Source organism: Synchiropus splendidus, chromosome 1 (genome assembly GCF_027744825.2).
Source record: "Synchiropus splendidus isolate RoL2022-P1 chromosome 1, RoL_Sspl_1.0, whole genome shotgun sequence".
In the NCBI taxonomy this organism is placed as follows: domain Eukaryota; kingdom Metazoa; phylum Chordata; class Actinopteri; order Syngnathiformes; family Callionymidae; genus Synchiropus; species Synchiropus splendidus.
The window spans coordinates 70,042,704-70,061,479 of record NC_071334.1 but is presented as its reverse complement, the minus strand read 5'-3'; the positions used below and the strand labels follow the sequence as shown (position 1 = coordinate 70,061,479).

General features: G+C 47.9%; 2 protein-coding genes across 3 annotated transcripts; one reads left to right on the top strand and one right to left on the bottom strand.

Moving 5' to 3' along the window:
• Positions 1–3,957: 3,957 nt before the first annotated feature.
• Positions 3,958–6,139, top strand: n6amt1 (N-6 adenine-specific DNA methyltransferase 1). The gene is made up of 6 exons (XM_053852279.1): positions 3,958–4,127; positions 4,347–4,433; positions 4,496–4,586; positions 4,817–4,900; positions 4,968–5,109; positions 5,171–6,139. The coding sequence occupies exons 1-6, from the start codon at positions 3,991–3,993 to the stop codon at positions 5,281–5,283; spliced, it is 654 nt and encodes a 217-aa protein (XP_053708254.1). The 5' UTR covers positions 3,958–3,990; the 3' UTR covers positions 5,284–6,139.
• gart (phosphoribosylglycinamide formyltransferase) lies at positions 6,047–18,348 on the bottom strand. 2 transcript variants are annotated; one of them, XM_053852259.1, is made up of 22 exons: positions 18,096–18,348; positions 16,877–17,026; positions 14,629–14,724; positions 14,380–14,554; positions 13,511–13,622; positions 13,205–13,273; positions 13,009–13,134; positions 11,862–11,949; positions 11,702–11,787; positions 11,453–11,621; positions 10,450–10,681; positions 10,109–10,203; positions 9,935–10,044; positions 9,671–9,869; positions 9,108–9,359; positions 8,878–9,030; positions 8,587–8,790; positions 8,359–8,517; positions 8,147–8,277; positions 7,770–7,911; positions 7,594–7,709; positions 6,047–6,475 (listed from the first exon to the last, which is right to left on the bottom strand). In XM_053852259.1, exons 2-22 carry the CDS (start codon positions 17,019–17,021, stop codon positions 6,278–6,280), a joined length of 3,057 nt encoding a protein of 1,018 aa, XP_053708234.1. In that variant the 5' UTR covers positions 17,022–17,026; positions 18,096–18,348; the 3' UTR covers positions 6,047–6,277. The 2 variants fall into 2 exon arrangements, with proteins under 2 accessions (XP_053708234.1, XP_053708242.1); XM_053852267.1 differs by having other exon boundaries at positions 8,359–8,511.
• Positions 18,349–18,776: the final 428 nt, after the last annotated feature.

Genomic DNA, 18,776 nt, shown 5'->3' with positions numbered 1-18,776 from the left:
AGTGCTTCTGAACCTCTTTGATTTAAAGTCACAAGAAAACAATGGACGGCATGACAATGGACTGAAGAGACACCAGGACCCTGACATTTCCTGAACATGCTGTGTATATAAACAGGAGCCAACCGTAGTTGAAAACTGTGGATTCATAGCCAGATCACTAACTACACAGCGAGAATATAAACATTGTAAATAAGCGAGAAAAGCCGAGCGGCTGTTGCGGCGCCGTTACATCATCACGGTTTGTTTTCTTCACACCTCTGATGGCGTGGTGTCTCAGACGTCTACAGAGAGGGGCTTGTTGTTCTAAAGGTGTGAAGCAGTAATTTGCCCCCAAAGCTCTTTGTTTGTTTGACTCACTAATGATCAGCACTAATGATGCTTATGGCTCAGTCCAGAGACTCTCACTCTGTAGTCCACACCACCAACACACCAGCAGGATGGGAGCAAGAGGCTCGGAGTGTTGCTGTCTGGCTCGCCAGGGAATGTTGTTTGTTCTGTCAGCAGCAGGTCACCTCTGCAGGCCTCAGCGCAGGTCACTGGAGGCTGCCTCCAGCAAGTGGCCCGGGTGAGGGGGATCCACCCTGCAGCCTCCTCCTGAAAAGATCTTCTCTGTACAGTCCAACCTCTGTTCTCGACCACAGTCCGTTCCAGACGGCCGTTTGAGAAGCGATTTGTTCAAAATCTGAATCGATTTTTCCCATGACAATGAATGGAAAAAGAACTAATGCGTTCCAAGCCTTAAAATAGTCTTTTGTAGGAGTGAATGTAGAGTGTCTGCTGCAGGTGGCTGTTCCTCTATGTGTGTGGCCGCTGCATGTGGGAGGGGTTGCCGAGTGAGTGAGGTCTCTCCAGAAGGGAAGAGGTGCCCGGTGCGTGTCCAGCTCTGAATGTGCGCTTCTGTGCAGTTTGGCTGTGACAAAGTCATAAACCAAGTCAGGCTCTGTCCCAGACTGGCCTCATCCCTGTCCCAGCTCCAGCCCACAACAGGACATCAAACCCTGGAGTGAGCGCTCCAGCACCTCCCCTGTGACACTCTACCACGGTCCAGTGCGGAGACAGGAAAGGTTTTACACCTCAATATGAAGAAAAAACAGTCAGTAAATGGAGCTAACGGGACACGTCTGCATACAGAGGCTGCGTTATACACTATAACAGAGCGTCAGGTGGGTCAGCTGGTCGGTCCGCGCACGTTTTTTCCAGCTTTTTTCGGGGACGTTCCAGTTCTGGATTTTCATTCAAAATCAGAAGCAAAAAAATCTCAAAATTTTCGTTTGAAATCCAATTTGTTCGAAGTCGGGGACGATCGAAAACCGAGAGCGGGCTGTACTTGTTAGACTTAAAGCCCAAGAGTGATGAATGTAAACACATGTTTATAAAACCCGTGTGTCAACGAATCACAATTATATACAGCAAAGGTTTGAACACACCAGTCATTCATTCTTTGTTTTCACGACCATTTACGTTACAGACTCTCACTGAAGGCATCAAAACCATGAATGAACACATGTGGAATTATGCAGTAAGTCAAGTGCGAAATGACTCAAAACATATATTTTCCTCAAATTAGCAACCCTTTGCTATGATTACTACTTTGAGTAGTCTAAAGTATGAAGCATATTTAGGGCTATTCAACCGTTTTGTTGCTTTTGCTCCATACTGTCATGTATCCTGCTTGTACAGAGGGGAGAACAAGTGTTTCACCCGCGGCTGATTTCGTGAGTTGGTCCTTACAAAGACAGCAACTGTCTGTGCTTCTCACGGCAGCTTCATCTCAACAGTGAGAGACAGAATACTTTACAATCCCAGAAAATCACATTGTATTCATTCTAAACATTATTTGTGTTTTATTGTGGAAAACAAGTATTTCCGCTACAAACCAGCAAGAACTCTTGTCATGTGACCAGGAGGCACACAGATTAGTCCTCTTGCTTTCATTCCTAACTTAGTACTGGTCGCCTGTATAGAAGACGTCTGTCCACAGAATCGATGGATCTATCGGATTTCGTCCTCTCCACAATGGACAAGATCAAAGAGCGTCAGGGAGAAGATTGTAGACCTGCACAAGTGGGCCTCAAGGCCAGTGGCCAGCAGCTGGGTGAGAAGGAGTCAACTGTTGATGCAATAACTGGAAAATGGAAGAAACCCGTTGACCATCAATCTCACTCGTTGTGGGGCTCCATGCAAGATCTCACCTTGTGGAGGGAATCAGATCATGAGTAAGGTGAGAGAAGAACCCAAAACCACCCAGCAGGAGCTTGTTGATGATGTCAAGGCATGAGGGCGGTGGAAACATGATGCTGTGGAGATGACCTCGCCTGATGGCGGGTGGATGAATGGGGTCATGGACTGGGAAGTCTTGGATGAGAGTCTCCTTCCCTCAGCCAGGATACTGAAAATGGCTTGTGGATGGCTGTGTCAGCATGACAATGACCCAAAACATACCGCTAAGGCATCAAAGGAGTTGCTCAAGAAGAAGCACCTGAAGGTCTGGAGTGGCCTCGTCAGTCTCCGGAGCTTAATCGAATATAGAATATGAAATAAAACACAAATGTTTAGAATTAATGTGTCATTTTTCTGGGATTTTCCCCCCCTCACTGTTGAGATGAAGCTTCCGTGAGAAGCATAGACAGTTGCTGTCTTTGTAAGGGGCCAAACTCACTAAATCAGCAGGAGCTGAAACACTTGTTTTCCCCTCTGTATATTTGTCTTCAGCATCTATCTACAATGTAGAACAGTGTTTAAATACAACAAAACAAAACACAGAATTTGTTTCCAAACAACCCCCCACCCAAAATACATAAATAAAATAAAAATAAAAACCTGACACAGTGGGTCAAGACGGATGGAAGAAGTGAAGATTTGAGGGGCCAAATGAATCCGTTAAATATTCAAGATAGTCTGTGAAGTCACGCACTTACTAATTGTAAACTTACAAAAGCTTGCTACTAGTGATGGGTGAATGAGGCATCATGAAGCGTTTCGAATGACACACTGTGCTGATACTTCACCTTCTTCTGCCGCTTATCCAGGGTCGGGTCGCGGAGGCAGCATTCAGAGCAAGGAAGCCCAAACTTCCAGATCCGCACAAACCTCCTCCAGCTCTTCCTGGGGGATCCCGAGGTGTTCCCAGACCAGACCGGAGACATCATCTCTCCAGTGAGTCCTGGGTCTTCCCCGGGGTCTCCTCCCGGTAGGACATGCCCGGAACACCTCCCCAGGGAGGCGTCCAGGGGGCATCCGGATCAGATGCCCGAGCCACCTCAACTGGTTCCTCCTCATGTGGAGGAGCAGCGGCTCCACCCCGAGCTCCTCCTGGATGACCGAACTCCTCACCCTCTCTCTAAGGGTGCGCCCAGCCACCCTGCACTGATACTGTGTCACTGAATACTGACACCTGCTGGTCCCTATCTTTAAACAATGTGAACATGTATCATAATGTTCACAATGTTTTTAAATGTTTGAAATTAAAATGTACCTTGAAATGAATTAGAACTAGAATGGAACAAGACAAGTGGACAATCTGAGACAAACTGGGTGAAGACTGACTGTAAATACATGACTCTGACAGAAGATCAACATGGTGCCACACGGCAGACAACTAGCGTTTCCCCTGCAGCTGCCCCCTGGATCCACAAGGAACCGTGAGATCAGACTGTTTCAGCAGTTGCTTCCTGTTGACACATGCACTTCCTTACAAACACAGTTCGGCGCGTTTGCCGAGTCGGCACAGTCACGTGACTGTCTTAAAGCGGTACGCGCACCGACACGGGGATCGATCCGTGAGCTCGGCGCGTGTTGCGGGACCCATCACTACTTGCTACATTACTTGCGATATAAGTAAAACGTCATATACGTTTGAACGACATCTATCGATTTAGGCGACACCGTATGGGCGCGCCTTCTGATGACGTACGCGGAAGTGAGCACCGGCAGCATGAGCAGCGGCGGCCAGCTCACGCCGCTGCTGTCACTGGCGTCTTCCAAGTTCACATGTCCGGCTCGTACGCCACGCCGCACTACTCCCACGCGGGACGAGGACACTTCCGGGACGTTTACGAGCCGGCGGAGGACTCGTTCTTGTTGCTGGACGCGCTGGAGAAAGATGCGGAGGAGCTGCGGAGGCTGAGGTGAGACGGCCTTGGCTCCGAGTTGCTGCCTCGCTCTTCCGTCCAGCGTGTGCTCACCGTGTCCAGCGTGTGCTCGCGCTGTCCAGCGTGTGCTCGCGGTGTCCAGCGTGTGCTCACGGTGTGCTCGCGGTGTCCAGCGTGTGCTCACGGTGTGCTCGCGGTGTCCAGCGTGTGCTCACCGTGTCCAGCGTGTGCTCACCGTGTCCAGCGTGTGTGCAGGCCCAGTGTGTGCGTGGAGGTCGGCAGCGGCTCGGGAGTGGTGTCCGCCTTCCTGGCGTCAGTGCTGGGACCTTCAGCGCTCTACCTGTGAGTCCTGCAGAAACGCACTGCCCAGCTGTGCCACGCACTGAACTCCAGATGTTTCCCAGCTGCACGGACGTGAACGCTGCCGCCGCTGAGTGCACCGCTCGGACTTCCGCCTGTAACCACGTGACCCTGGAGCCCGTCCTCACAGACCTGGTGCGCGCCTGAAAATGAAAACATGTTTTTGGTCTGGTGAGGACCACATATATAGACTGCAGTGGTGCTGCGGAGGTTCAAGTTAACAAATCACGATTATACTTGTGGTATTTTACTGTCAGATGATCCGTTTGAAAAGATGAGAAAGTACTACCATGTATTTTTACCCAGTATAGATCCTCACTTACCGTGATGGGCTACGTGTCCCCACTGCTGTGGTTTGGCTGCAGGTGGAGTGCCTGATGCCCCGTTTGAGCGGCCAAGTGGACGTCCTGCTGTTCAACCCTCCTTACGTGGTCACCCCATCCGACGAGGTCCCCTCCCTCTCCCCCCCCCATTTGAGTCCTGAGGATGTGCTAACTGCTCCTCTGCCTCCTCCAGGTGGGGAGTCAGGGCATCGAGGCAGCGTGGGCTGGTGGTCACAGGGGTCGAGAGGTGACTGACCGACTCCTTCCTCACATTCCAAAGCTGCTGTCCAGCAACGGGCTCTTCTACCTCGTCACCATTGCAGAGAACAACCCAGGTACTCGCCGCTGCTCTCGATCTGAGTAAACTTGCCATTCATTTTTTCCCTTCCTTCTCAGATGAAATCATTCATTTGATGAGCAAAGAGGGCTTAGGAGGAAGAACATGTCTGACCACCAGAGCTGGGAGTGAGAGGCTGTCTGTGCTGTGCTTTCACCGGATCAACGTCTGAAACGGGGGATACTGCAGGCTCCTAATGGAGCTGTTGAACACTGACAGTCATGGACGACACAAGCAAGAGATCACAGCTGTCAAACTCTTCCAAGACACGAGCAGGAAATGACAAGCATGCAGAAGCTGTTTTTCCATATTCATGTTTCACTCACCCACAGTTGAGTTGGTCTGAAAAAAATTAAGATGCATATCTTGGTTCATTACCTGCGTTTGAATTATGATATGAGAAAGTGTTGTTGGACGAATGAGGCTTCATGAATCATTATCAGAGCACCCAAGATGGCACTCTCTGCTCTAAAATTTATCAGTCTTGACCGCCATCATGTAATGTTAAACCATGTGTGACACCTACTGATCTCAGAAAATGAGGACACTGTTTCATGAAGCCTCATTGGCCTGACATCAGTTCTGCGCAATGTGCTGGTGTCATGAAACATTGTTGCTGGAACGGTGTCCACTAGATGGCACTTGGAAATGCTGTGAGTGTCATTGAATGAGTGGTTCAAGTCCAAACATTTTACAGCAGACAGTGCCACCTGGTGGCCTCTGAAAATCAGCACACTGTTTCATGAAACCTCGTCAGCCCTTCACTGACACCAGTTCTAACGTCTTGTGTCGGTTGCATCTTAAAACCCGTGTCCTGGTCTTATGTGAGTAAATGTGCTTGGTTCATTGTGTCTTCGTGTTGTTTCGTCACAACTCAGTATTCCACTTGTCATGGGCAAAACAGGCTGGAATTTTAAAGAACAAAGCCACACGAATTACTGAAATCATGGATTGTTTTTTTAATGACCTAGTCAGGGACTAATGTCAATGCAGTGTAACAGTGTTGACAGTCAAGCCAGTGCAGATGAGTCGAAGTAGGAATGTGGTTTTCGGGTCTAACACGGAGAGTGACATGCAGACATGCATGCCGACTTCCCTTGCAGGTCAAACGGCTTGAGCGCTGGCTCCCACAGCGAGCAGAGCAACACTTGGCCGTGCGAGTCTCACTAGTTCTGAGAGCTGGACCTCCACACGATGTGTCCGTCCTGACCCAGCTGCACCTCCCCGCTGGCCACCAGCTCCAGAGCTGCAGGGAACGCCCTGTGCTCGGCCTCTCTGATGCGATCGCAGAGACTCTCCTCTGTGTCAGTCGCCAACACTGGCACGGCCTCCTGCGCGATGATAGCTCCCGCATCCACCTCCTCCTGGAAACACACAGGCTGAGTAAGTTACCACTACCACTTAACTACTTGGAACGCCACACTCACTGGCCTGGACGTCCATCAGAACAGTCAATTCCAATTCAAGCCGCTGCTTTTTTTCTTGCGGTCTGAACCCTGTGGCTTATAAATATCAACTTTTCCAAGCTAAAGAGCATCACGCTGCCAAAATACTGAGCCTTATCACAAAGCAAACCAATGACATCACAGGCGTTATATTGACCTTACAGTAGGAAGGTCCCGAATTATTTCACTTCTGATACAATACCGATATTGCAGCCTTAAGTGTGGGCTGGTACTGACATTGATCTGATACAACATGACGACGAACCATACAAACTTTTATTCCCATTTGGTAGAGTGGAATGATAGAAAAGGCTTGATAATGTAGCAATACTCTGACATGGGCTGGTCATGAAGCACAATAAACCGGGCTGCTTTTTTCTGTTATAGCCAGTGAGTGGCCTTCTTTCTTTCGAGGGAGCCAGAGTTCTGTGCCACCACAGGAAACGTGCACTCAGCTGCAGTGTATTTGTCAAGAGTTTCAGGTAAAATACTGGCACACGGCATCACTTCTTCTGCTGTAGCACACATGTAGTGATGGGTAGATGAGGTGTCACGAAACAGTATTGTGTCCTCATTTCCAGAGGCCACTAGATGGCGCTCTTGGTTTAGAAACAATGTGAGGTTTCATTGAATTACTTGGTCAAGTCCAAACGTTTTACAGTGGACAGTGCCATCTGGTGGCATCTCAAAATCAGGACACTGTTTCATGAAACCTCATCTACCCATCAACAGCGCGTAAATGTCAATAAAGATGTGAGGAGTTCATGATGAGTCAAGTTCAGAACATCGGCAAGTTTGTTTCATAAGTCAGTCACCATGCTGGAGCCTGTTTTCAAAACTAGTTTAGAAGTGATCTTCATGCATTTCAACCCGGGCGCAGCCCTGACCTTTCTGCCGTGTAGACAGCACCATGTAGGGACAGGATTCATTTTCCTTCTTAAATTTAGTGGATGGCGCTAATGTTGCAGTGCCCTCAATTATCTGGAATTTGCAGTCATCCTATTTTCCACAGCTCAGAGGGTGGGCGTCTGACTTACTGCCACAAAGTGGACGGTGCAGCCGCTGACCCTGACTCGGGCCTGCAGAGCCTGCTTCTGGGCGTTGACACCCTTGAAGGAGGGCAGCAGGGATGGGTGGATGTTGAGCAGTTTCCCTGCAGCAGACACATGGAAGCTTTCAAATGAGTCGCCGAAACTGACACGCTCGCACTCACCGTTCCACTTCTTGACAAAGCCTCCGGTCAGGATCCTCATGAACCCGGCCAGACACACCAGCTCCACCCCAAACTCCTCGAGCACTCGGTCAATGGTGCCGTCAAACTCGGCCCGGCTGCCGTACAGCTTGTGGTCCACCACCTGCGAGAGGGACCAGGAATGACTCGATAACGCACACGGAGCTGACATGAGCTCATGACTACACTGGAGTGAGAAAGTCTGTCCTGCTACTGAGGTGCAACGAGAGGATGGATAGAGAAGCTGTCAACAGGGGATTCATCTTGCCACTTCATGATGTGCTTTCCTGCTGCACTGCACTGCGCCAGCTAACATCACAGAACAGTGGATGCCACTGAGCTCGTCACGTCGACAGTACCCGGGTCTGGATGCCAGCCAGCGCTGCCCTCTTCAGGCCCTGAACCCCTGTCTTGTTGGAAATGACCAGCACGATCTCTGCACAGCTGGATGGACGCCTGGCCTGCTCTATCAGAGCCTGCAGGTTGGTGCCTGCAGCCAGACACATTTTTCATTGCGGTTTTCACCGCCACACATTCAGCGCAAGGCTGTCTCCACCAGCACCAAACCCACCTGAGCCAGAGATGAGAACGGCTACTTTGGTCCTCTTGTGGACCCTTTTGCTCTCACCATGGCAGCTACCATTGTGCTCTGGCTCCAGCTGACCGCTGGGGACCCCCCCTCCATTCTCCAGCGCCTGTTTCAGGTTGCGGACCACCACACAATCTGCACCTGGGATGCATCAAGTTAATGGAAATGTCCGAAAAAATACTTGGTCATGATGATAAATGACTGTCTCACCGGGTTGCCGGCGGACTAAGGAGCCCACCAGCCAGGCCTCCTCCTGGGCCTGCACCTGACGCAGAACTCTCTGGGCGTCCGGCGGGGACACCACCAGCACCGCCCCCAGGCCACAGTTAAAGGTGCGAGTCATCTCCTCCTCTGTGAGTGCACCCTCTTTCTGCAGCCAGGAAAACACCGGGGGGATGCTCCAGCGAGACGCATCTGCAGGACAAACATGTGGATGACTTGTGGGCGGATGTCAACAGCTCAGCAGGGGGCGCTCTAAGTTTTCACGCTTTTCATTCTCACCTAAATCCACAGCCAGCTGTGGAGGCAGAACTCGGGGGATGTTTTCCAGTAACCCTCCTCCAGTGATGTGAGCATAGGCCTTGACCGCACCACTGCGCAGGACCGGCAACAGCACTTTGCTGTAGATCTTAGTGGGCTTCAGAAGAATTTCCCCTAAAAGCACAATCACCCATGAGCAAGTCAAAATCCAACCTCCAGAAACCACCGGTGTGACTCACTCACTCACTCACCCAGAGTCTCTCCTGGTTTGCCGAAAGGGGCAGGAGAGCTGTAGTGGAGGCCAGCTCGCTCCAGGACCTTGCGCACCAGACTGAAGCCGTTGCTGTGGACTCCAGAGGACGACAGTCCGATCAGCAGATCTCCCTCCGTGATGTCAGCCAGCCGGGGCAGCATGGCATCACGTTCCACGGCTCCCACACAGAAACCAGCCAGGTCGTACTCCCCCGGAGGATAGACACCCGGCATCTCTGCGGTCTCACCACCTGCACAGACGAGCGGATGGTGTAGTTCCAGTGACACATCATACCACAGCCAACACTCCATGCTGGAGATATATATATATATATAATTACACATTAAAGCTGCAATTAAAGTCAAAGACAGGCTAACACAATCATGATTCACCTGTTTTTTTGTTTAACAACAGCATTTGTTCAAAGCTGCTTGGCGAAGGTCAGTGAATGACATTACACTTACTGGGCTGTGAAAGTCAGGTACAAGTGCCTCACTGGAGTCGAGTCTGTACTCGCATGTTAGATTCCAAAACCACAACTGTTGTGTCGTCTGGTCTCACCGAGCAGAGCGCAGCCTGCCATCTCACAAGCTTTGGCAATCCCTCCGACCACAGAACCGGCCACTTGCACATCCAGCTGTCCGCAGGAGAAGTAATCCAGGAAGAAGAGCGGCTCCGCCCCTTGAGCCAGGACATCATTGACGCACATGGCCACCAGGTCCTGTCCCAGACCGCTGTGCTGCCCGCAGGCCTGAGCGATCTGCAGGGATGTTAGAGTCAGGAACCAGACTGGAGTTACGACAAGAGAATGTGATCGCACCGTACCTTGAGCTTAGTCCCGACGCCATCTGTACCTGAAACCAAAATGGGGTCGACAAAGCCAGCTGCCTTGAGGTCGAACAGCCCTGCAAAGCCCCCGAGCTCAGCATTACAGCCTGAGGAGTCCAACAACACCACATCAAGTCATGGCAGGGATCAGGTTGAATAAAGTGCTGCTACCGGGGCGGGACGTGGCCTTGGCTAGAGGCTTGATCATCTCCACCAATCTGTTGCCGGCAGCGATGTCCACGCCACTGTCCTTATAGGTCAGACCTCTGGCAAAGACACAACACACTCATTGCATATTTTGCACATGACACACTCATTGCCATAGAATTAGTTTGACAGATGATGATGATGATGATGTCAGTAGTGAGATGGGATCAATGAGACTATGACTCTAAATTAAAGAAAGACAAGAACACTGAATCATCCAGAGAGAGGAGTTTATTGGAGCTTCAGTAAGACGGTACAAAAGTGGAATGTGTTTGTGTATAAACATCTGCAGTGGTCACACACACCTCTGCTGCTTCAAGTGGGCCACGGCATGGTGGCCGATGTCACGGCGGAACACGGCACCAGGGAAGCCCACAGCTGCCACGCCTTCATTGGCAGCCTGCAGGGCCTTCTCCAGGGAGGACTTCACTGCTGTGACCGTCAGGACGCGACCCCCACTGGACACAACTCGACCCTCCTTCAGGGTTGTCCCTGCATGGAAGACCTGTACCCCCATGTCCTCCACCTGAGACAAGCCTGTGGAGGACAGCAAACATGGTGATCTGAACCGTGAACTCAGACCTGCTCTTAACTTCTCATCAGTCATCTATCCTCAATATCTACCGTAGTTCAAAGTTCTGAAGAAGCTCAAGTAGATCATGAAACAACAGTGTTTCCCCAGCAAAGGTCACAACGGCATGGCCGTCTGAAAAGTAGCTTGCAGGCCAAGAATGAGTGGACAGCGCTGCTTTGGGAGTTACATGTCTATGTAGTGACCTGCGAGAATGTTCAGTTTGGGATGGAAGTAAATTAACTTGTCTAATGTGTATGTTATGATGTCACCGGGCTGTGGTCATAGTCAGTTAGATAACTAGTAGAGATGTTTCTCTGATTCACTCTGATCTTTCAAGCGACTGGGCATCATCACTATGGTTTACAGCAGGACTGTTACTCCAAACTTTGACAGAAAAACGCCCAGAACTGTTTCTTAGATTGCTGTTACAAGTGTCCGCCATCTGCTGGTGAAAAGTAGCAACTGCTACTAGGCTTCGCACTGGGCTTGCTTAAATGCTTTGGTGCCTAAAGGGTAAGAGGTTGTTGGATATGGTCTCATTATTTTATCTTTATTTACGAGCATTTTATGAATGATTTGTCAGTTCCAAGTTTATAGTTTCGTGAGAGCTGACTCACAAGTCGATGAGTAGTGACTGATTACTGATAATACCAATAAAAATAATAATGATCAGTGACATCATTTAATGCCTTCACTCTTACAACAATAGCTTCCACAGGTGTTGCCTGTCATACCTGTGATCTCCACTCCTTTCTGGTAGGAACCAGGGTAGCCGGCACTGGCCATCACCACCGTGACTGCAGAGCTATCCTGGTGCCACACGGGGGGGCAAGAGGCCAGTTTTCCTTTCATGGTGTTTAAAATGACGTCATATAAATCACTGCTCAGCAGTGGCATTAAGACCTGAAAGAGACTTGGATCCTCAGTGATGGACTTACTATCCACAAGAGAGCAGCAGCCAGCATGCACAGGTGAGCACTCACCTGACACTCAGGATCACCAAAGCGACAGTTGTACTCCAGGACTCGGATGCCCTGCTTGGTCAGCATCAGGCCAGCGTACAGAACACCTGGACAAGTGAGTGGACGGGGAGTGTAGCTGCCAAACATCAGTGCAGGCCGCTTGGTTAGCATCACCACTCACCAACATACGGGGTTCCTTCAGCTTTCATGGCGTCAATGGTTTTCTGCAGCACCGTTTCCTTGATCTGCAGCAGCAGCTCTGCACTCACCTGAACACAACACGATGCTGTTTCAGGAGCTGGTGAGTTTATTTTTTTACAAAGTACAAGTAGACGCACTGAAATGCTGTTTTTGTCATGATGCAACACACCGCTGTGTTTTGTTTACACGCTGCCTGGAGGCTTTGAGGCGAGCAACTGACTAAACAAGTGGTAACGCTTTCATCTAAGACTGATGGGGACACGTTACAAGACGGACAACAAGCTCAGAGCTCTGGTTTTTAACCAGCTGTGTTCAGCCTTTTGCTGCAGTCACTAGCACTGGGGTGGCAAACCAATGGCTCGCGAGCCAGATGTGGCTCTTTGGGCAGCGTGAACTCATTGTTTAGACTGATAACAGTTTCCATTATTTGTTGTGGCAAGTATGTTTGATTGGGATTGTGTTCAGCCACTGCACAGCAGAATGCGAGGTGCCATCACTGTCAACATTTATGGTGACTTCCCATAACAATCGATCAGTGTGGCGATGAATTTTACTGGCAAACAAGCTTCATGTTGCTAAGAAAAAGTTTCTTAATTGGATTTTTTTAAACAGTAACTGCATGGACTTGATACGACTTCAGGTCATGATCATGAAGAGACCAACACCTGTCTGGGTGTCACACTGGTCACTGGCCATCATGTCTGCATTTGAAGTTCTGCACTGCAGGCCCGACCTGTTCCATCAGGACACGTCTAAAACTTAGTCAAAATGTGAGGCAGACACCAAAGTGAAACAAACTACAGGGCAGCGTTTTCCCACAGAACAGTTGCCACTATCACCCTCAAACTGTTTCGCCACTTAGCAGTGGAAAACGTGATAAACACAAAAAAGTAAATAGTTTGATACTTTATAACAACTGTCTTTTGATAACTCAATAGCCTTTTATATTATGGCGACTACTGGCAACTTCTGCGATAAAAACAAACAGACATCTGCAATAGAGCAATGATAAGGAGAAAAAAACAGCAACTATAACCATAGTTATAGCTGCTTCCACTGACTGCAATAAGTATTTATATTTCTCAGAAAGTAGAAAAGCACTTGAGGCTGAGAATGTAGGTTGATACCTGAGGAGTGGGGCAATAGGCTCCCATCCCACCGGTGTTAGGGCCCAGGTCTCCATCTTGCAGACGCTTGTGGTCCTGTGCTGGAGGCATCGGGGCCACAGAAGATCCATCGCTGAAACACAGACACTTAGGGAGACACAAAGGGCAGTCAGACGAGACAGGATGGTTTGCTGTTTCTTCAGTGTGTGCGACTCACAGACACTTCCTCCCCCTCCAGGAGTTCCTCCACCACAACTGTGTCGCCAGCTGATCCAAACGCTCGGTCCTGGAATGAAGCGGCACATACATCTGCTGCTGGTGGAGAGTGTTGTTGGACGACTACAAGTCTGAACTAGTTATATTAAATCTCAGCCTCTAATTATGACCAATTGCTTTGGACTTTCACATTAAAATTAGGAGGTCATCAACTTATTAGACATGTATCGGCTGTATCAGGACTATAGAAACTTGGGCAAACCATTGAACCATTTACGTGCCATACAGGCCTGAAATATTCCTGTACCTTCATGATGTCAAGCACAGCCTGACAGGCCTCGTCCTGGTTCTGAGCCACGATGACTCCTTTCCCTGCTGCCAGTCCGCTGGCCTTGACAACCAGAGCTGGAAAATCGGCCCTGAAAGCACAACCACTACTGAGGATCACTCAGAAACTCGATCAGATAAAGAGGCTATCTGAAGCAGACACAAGGTGGGACCGCCTGCTTTAAAATCTGAGGATTTGAACACCAATTTCAAAGAAACCTCACATCAGCTCTGACACTGTTGCATGAAGCCTCATTAGTCTAACACCAGCTGCCACGCATGTGAAGGCTGCCATCTAGTGATGGGTAGATGAGGTATCATGAAACAGCATTGAAGCGTTGATGAAACAGTGTCCTAATTTTCAGAGGTCACTAGATAGCGCTCTTGGTTTAGGCGTGAGGTTTCATTGAATGAGTTGTCCAAACACTTACAGCAGACAGCACCATCTGGTGGACTCTGAAATTCAGGACAGTGCTTCATGAAACCTCATCAATAATAGCCTTCAGATCGCTCACAACACAGTGTTCAAAGTACAAAAAATGCTGCTGCCATGCTTGACCATTATAACAGACCTCAAGCTTATCTCATTATTTCCAAAAGAATATGTATTCTATGCATTTATCTATTCACAATAAAACTATTTTCTGTGGTTAACAACAATAATTAACACGAGGACTGAGTGAATAGAATTGAAGACTTGACAAGTGTCGGCTTAATGCTATTAAAATAGTGTAGACTCAGATATATGGGACGTATTGGAAACGATAGCTACGATGTGCAGCCGTTCATGAACACAATTTCCACATGTTAAAACATGAGGGTTGCCAGAAGCACATGGACTCTACTGACGTGCGAATGTAGTTGCAAGCCTCTTCAGGGTCAGTGAAGGATCCGTAGCGGGCAGTGGGGATACCATGTCTCTCCATGAAGGCCTTGGAGAAACTCTTGCTGGCCTCTAGCTGGGCTGCCTTGGCTGAAGGGCCAAAACACTGTATTCCAGCAGCAGTCAGGTCATCCACAATACCTAATATAAATCAATGCAGCTTTATGAGTGCAGGGCATCTCAATAAGTTGGGGCACTGAAGGGTGTCTGCATACCTGCTGCTAGAGGCACCTCAGGTCCTACCACAACAAGTCCAACATGATGGTCCTTACAGAACTGAGCCAAGATGGCATGGTTGCTCACCGAGACCTCTGCAACACAAGACAGGGAGAACAACGTTCCTCATTATGTACAAGTTCTGTGAAACAGAGTCCGATTCAAAGCTCAGATTTTCACAACATTCTCTGTAAAACTGTGTAGCATAGTGCATTAGTACACTGTAATGTTACAGTACTTCAATTTATTACGTGTTGAACTTGTGTCAACAGTGCCTCAAGATTATTTCATCAATTCAGCCATTCAGAGCCAACTGCAGCAGAATGAGAGCAATGAATGAGTTTCAACACAGATGTAAATTCAATGGGAGGAGAGCAGGAAACAAATGTCAATCGTTTAAATCAGGGGTGGCCATTCAGTCGACCGTGATCTATCAGTCAATCACCAAAGCAGAGTTAGTGGACCACAGATCCTACGGGAAATAGTGGTGGGACGAAGAGAAAAATCACGTGGCCGATACAGGAAGTGTGTCGCGCTAAATAGTGTTCATGAGGAATTGAAGTCCAACGCCACCTGACTGAAAGCAACAGACCTACAACACAAGACCTACTAAAAAATAACCAGAAAACAGATCCACACCTTTCATCAACTCACAACTTATTATACACACCACCCCCATCTGTATGGTGTGAAAGAGAAGGCAGGCGAACTGGTGTTTAAGAGGAGAAATAGCCTGGGAGCACAGACACTAGAAAAACAAAAAATGTATGAATGACTCCATTTTTACTCAGATATTTTGTGTGAGTGAACACTTCAGTTATCAAAATTCCAAACATGAGTTAAAAATGTAAACTCAGAATTTCATTACAGACAAATTTGCTATATTTTACATACCAACTCATTTTAGCATTTACACAAACAAGGTTTTAAGCAAATTTTAAACAACTTCACTAAGCAAACAAATCGAGCAAATGAAATTACACAATGACGGGATCAAATTTTCAGTACAACACTAACAATTAGACAAAGTATTAAATATTATTTCACAGGCTGACATTGGGTTTGCAGCATGTAAGCTTTTCCATTCTATTCTAGATTATTGAGTGACCAGAAGAGTGTCAATACACTCCTTTAAGTATCTTGATCTGATCACTGACGGCAAACGTGCGAAACTGGATTGATCAGTTTGTTTCACCGCTATCAAAACTATCAACAGTAAACTGACACAGCACTCAGCATGTGAGGAGTTATCACTCTCAACAATATAGTCCGTTACGGTGACTTGAACCTGAACAATTCCCCTGATGCCCTGCAGCTCAGTCCACCTATCACAGTGGTGGAACAGTAAAACAGGTTTATGTCGCCAAGATTGAGTGTCGACTCAATCACATCAGACCTATGACAATAACAGGCGTTTTATTTACATTATGGTACACTAATGTGCTGTTTCGCACACAACAATACAACGGCCAGCTCTCCAGTCTCCACCTCCACCATTGGATGTTTTCAATTCGCAAACGCAGTGTGCGTGTCCTTGAATTAGTCAAACATCTTGGATGTTGGACTTTAGACGTCTGTCCTACATCACTTGTCAGTTGGAAAATTGATTTATTCATGCTCCAAGAGTGAGTATATGATGCTTTGCCGATCAAATGAAGCAGTGTCTTGTATCCAATCACTTTCTACCTCAGTCTGTCTTGGATTTAATAAATCTGATGTGAAACCTTCAGAGTTGCAAATAAGTTTTCTGGATAATGTTTTTACTGTTACTCAGGATTTCACAGTTCCTGACTTCCTTCTGTGGTCTTGACCTCTGACCTCTAGTTGCAGTCAGAAATTAATGGACAATCAACAATAATGGTGAACATAATAGCTCTGGTATCGAATCGGAGGAATATTGGTGTCTGCAAATTCAAGCGTTGGTATCGGCTCAGAAGTCCAGAAATGTGGATCGGTGGATCTGTATTTGAAGATGCCTTTTGTATTGCGTCTCAGCCATCAAATTGCAGCCTCTTTTTCTGAACCTGCTGCAGTGTGAGATTGAATAACAAACAAGAAGAAAATAAACACTATATTTATAAATACATATGTGTCAGAATTTTTAACGGGCAGATCATTGAGACCTGGTCATTTATAAGTAGCTAATCCCCCAAAGTATTCAGCGTCCATTTTATTTCACTGAAGTACAGCAACAGACTGCGTAAACTAAAAATAAATTAGATTCAAGTTTGGAGGGGAAAGAATTACCTGAATTTTGGATCTTGCCACAGTTGGCAGTGCCTGCATTCCCTGGAGCTACCAGAACCTGTTGGACCTGAGGAGACTGCGCCAGTTTCCAGGCCAGCGCGTGCTCCCTCCCACCGCTTCCGACCACCAGCACGCGTTCAGCCATGGTACCTTTAGTGGGCAGAGAGGAACAAATGAGACCTTTAGGTAAAGTTCACAGCAGCAACACCAACCCGTAAAATAACCATGTAATTGTGCGCAGCACTGAGACGAAGCGGTGACCTTTTCCGAGGCCGTAACGTCACTCGGATCCAATCAAGAAGAAGAATGACTTATCATGAGGCAGACACAAATCAAACAGCCTGGTTTACATGGTACAGAAAACCATTATCAGCCTGGTGCTCTGTCCAATACAGTGATTGATCCAGGTCTTTCTAAAGCAGAGGATTTACACTGACAGTGATAAATGATAAGTGCTAAAGTTAGTTTTAAATCCAAATGTGGCAAAGCACGACTTGTCCTCAGTGAGAATTAAATAGGGATTATCTGGCCTCATATAACAAGTCAGTTTCAGAGGCAAACAAAAGGCATAACAACAAACTCATAGGAGTCAGTGGCTGGAGTCAGTGTCAGTACAAGGTTGGTACATATGTTTTGCTTGTCGTAGCCCGCAGATTCTTATCATATCGGCCTATGCAACTGTTGACATCATTGACTGCCCAGATATGAATCCCAAATTCCAAAGCAGCGAGCACATTTCTCTGGCAAACACGCTGCGGTCAGAGTTCACCACTGTCGAGGCAAACCGAGTCGCTGCACGGAACATCCAGGAGCACAAAGAGCCAAGTGTCCGTCTATCGGTGTGGTGATTGAAATCATTCGGCTCTCGTTACTCACGTGCTTGTCAGACACATGACTCAAACTTGCAGAACAAAGCAAGTCCACGGGTTTTCCAAACCACACAGCTACTACCAAGTGGTTTTTGAAGTCACACCAAAGGGGTCGAGGCTTTCTTCTCTAAGTGACAGTTTATCTCGCGCTGGCTACACCCGCATGTTTACTTCCAAAACTTCTACGTCCAACTCGGTTTCAGCATCTCGAATGGCTGTTCACACGCCAACTTCAGTCGCAACATGTGGCAAGTCGTTTTCCGGCTTTGCTATGAAAATGCTGAGATGCAACAAAGTGAGCTCAAAGTCAGATAAAGAAGCATTAGACGACGAAGCGGAGCACGCTTTACCTGTGTGTGGATGTAGAGCAGGAAATAGACGGAGACCGAGGTCACAGATGCTACCGCTGTGCCTCGCGAAGACAGTCGGACTGCTAGCTGTCACGCACCGGCGTGCACGCGCCACGCCGCACACGCACGCGCCCGCACACAAGTAAACGCACGAACAAAACCGAGTGGACGCACTAAGCGCCTAAGTGGTGAATGACGCCCTAGCTTTCGCTGCCGCCAAAACTTGTTTCGAAAAGTGTACTAAACATTCAAGTTCCCGTATCCTGCTGCTGCTGGCGCGGGGCATTATGGGGGTTGCAGTTTATTTCGAATGACATAAACGTCTTACATCAGAATCAAAATCAGAAAAACTTTATTAATCCCAAACGAAATCCGTTCGTAACATGCTCTGTACTCAACATATCACAATAATTTAAAAACAAATAATATTATAAAGTGCAAAAACAAAGCTATACTAAAGAGCTTAGAAACCATGTGAACAATGTGCCAGAAAATGCAGTTCCTTCATTGTGATTTTTTTCAGAGATGAATTGTTGGTTTTTATTGCCACAGGGAGAAAGGAGCTCCTGTGTCGCTCGGGCGCTTGAGATGGGTGGTCTCAGTCTGTTGGTCCATGTGCTGCTGTACTGGACCAGGAGCGGATGGAGGGGTGGGTGATGTTGTCCAGGATGCTCCTTAGTT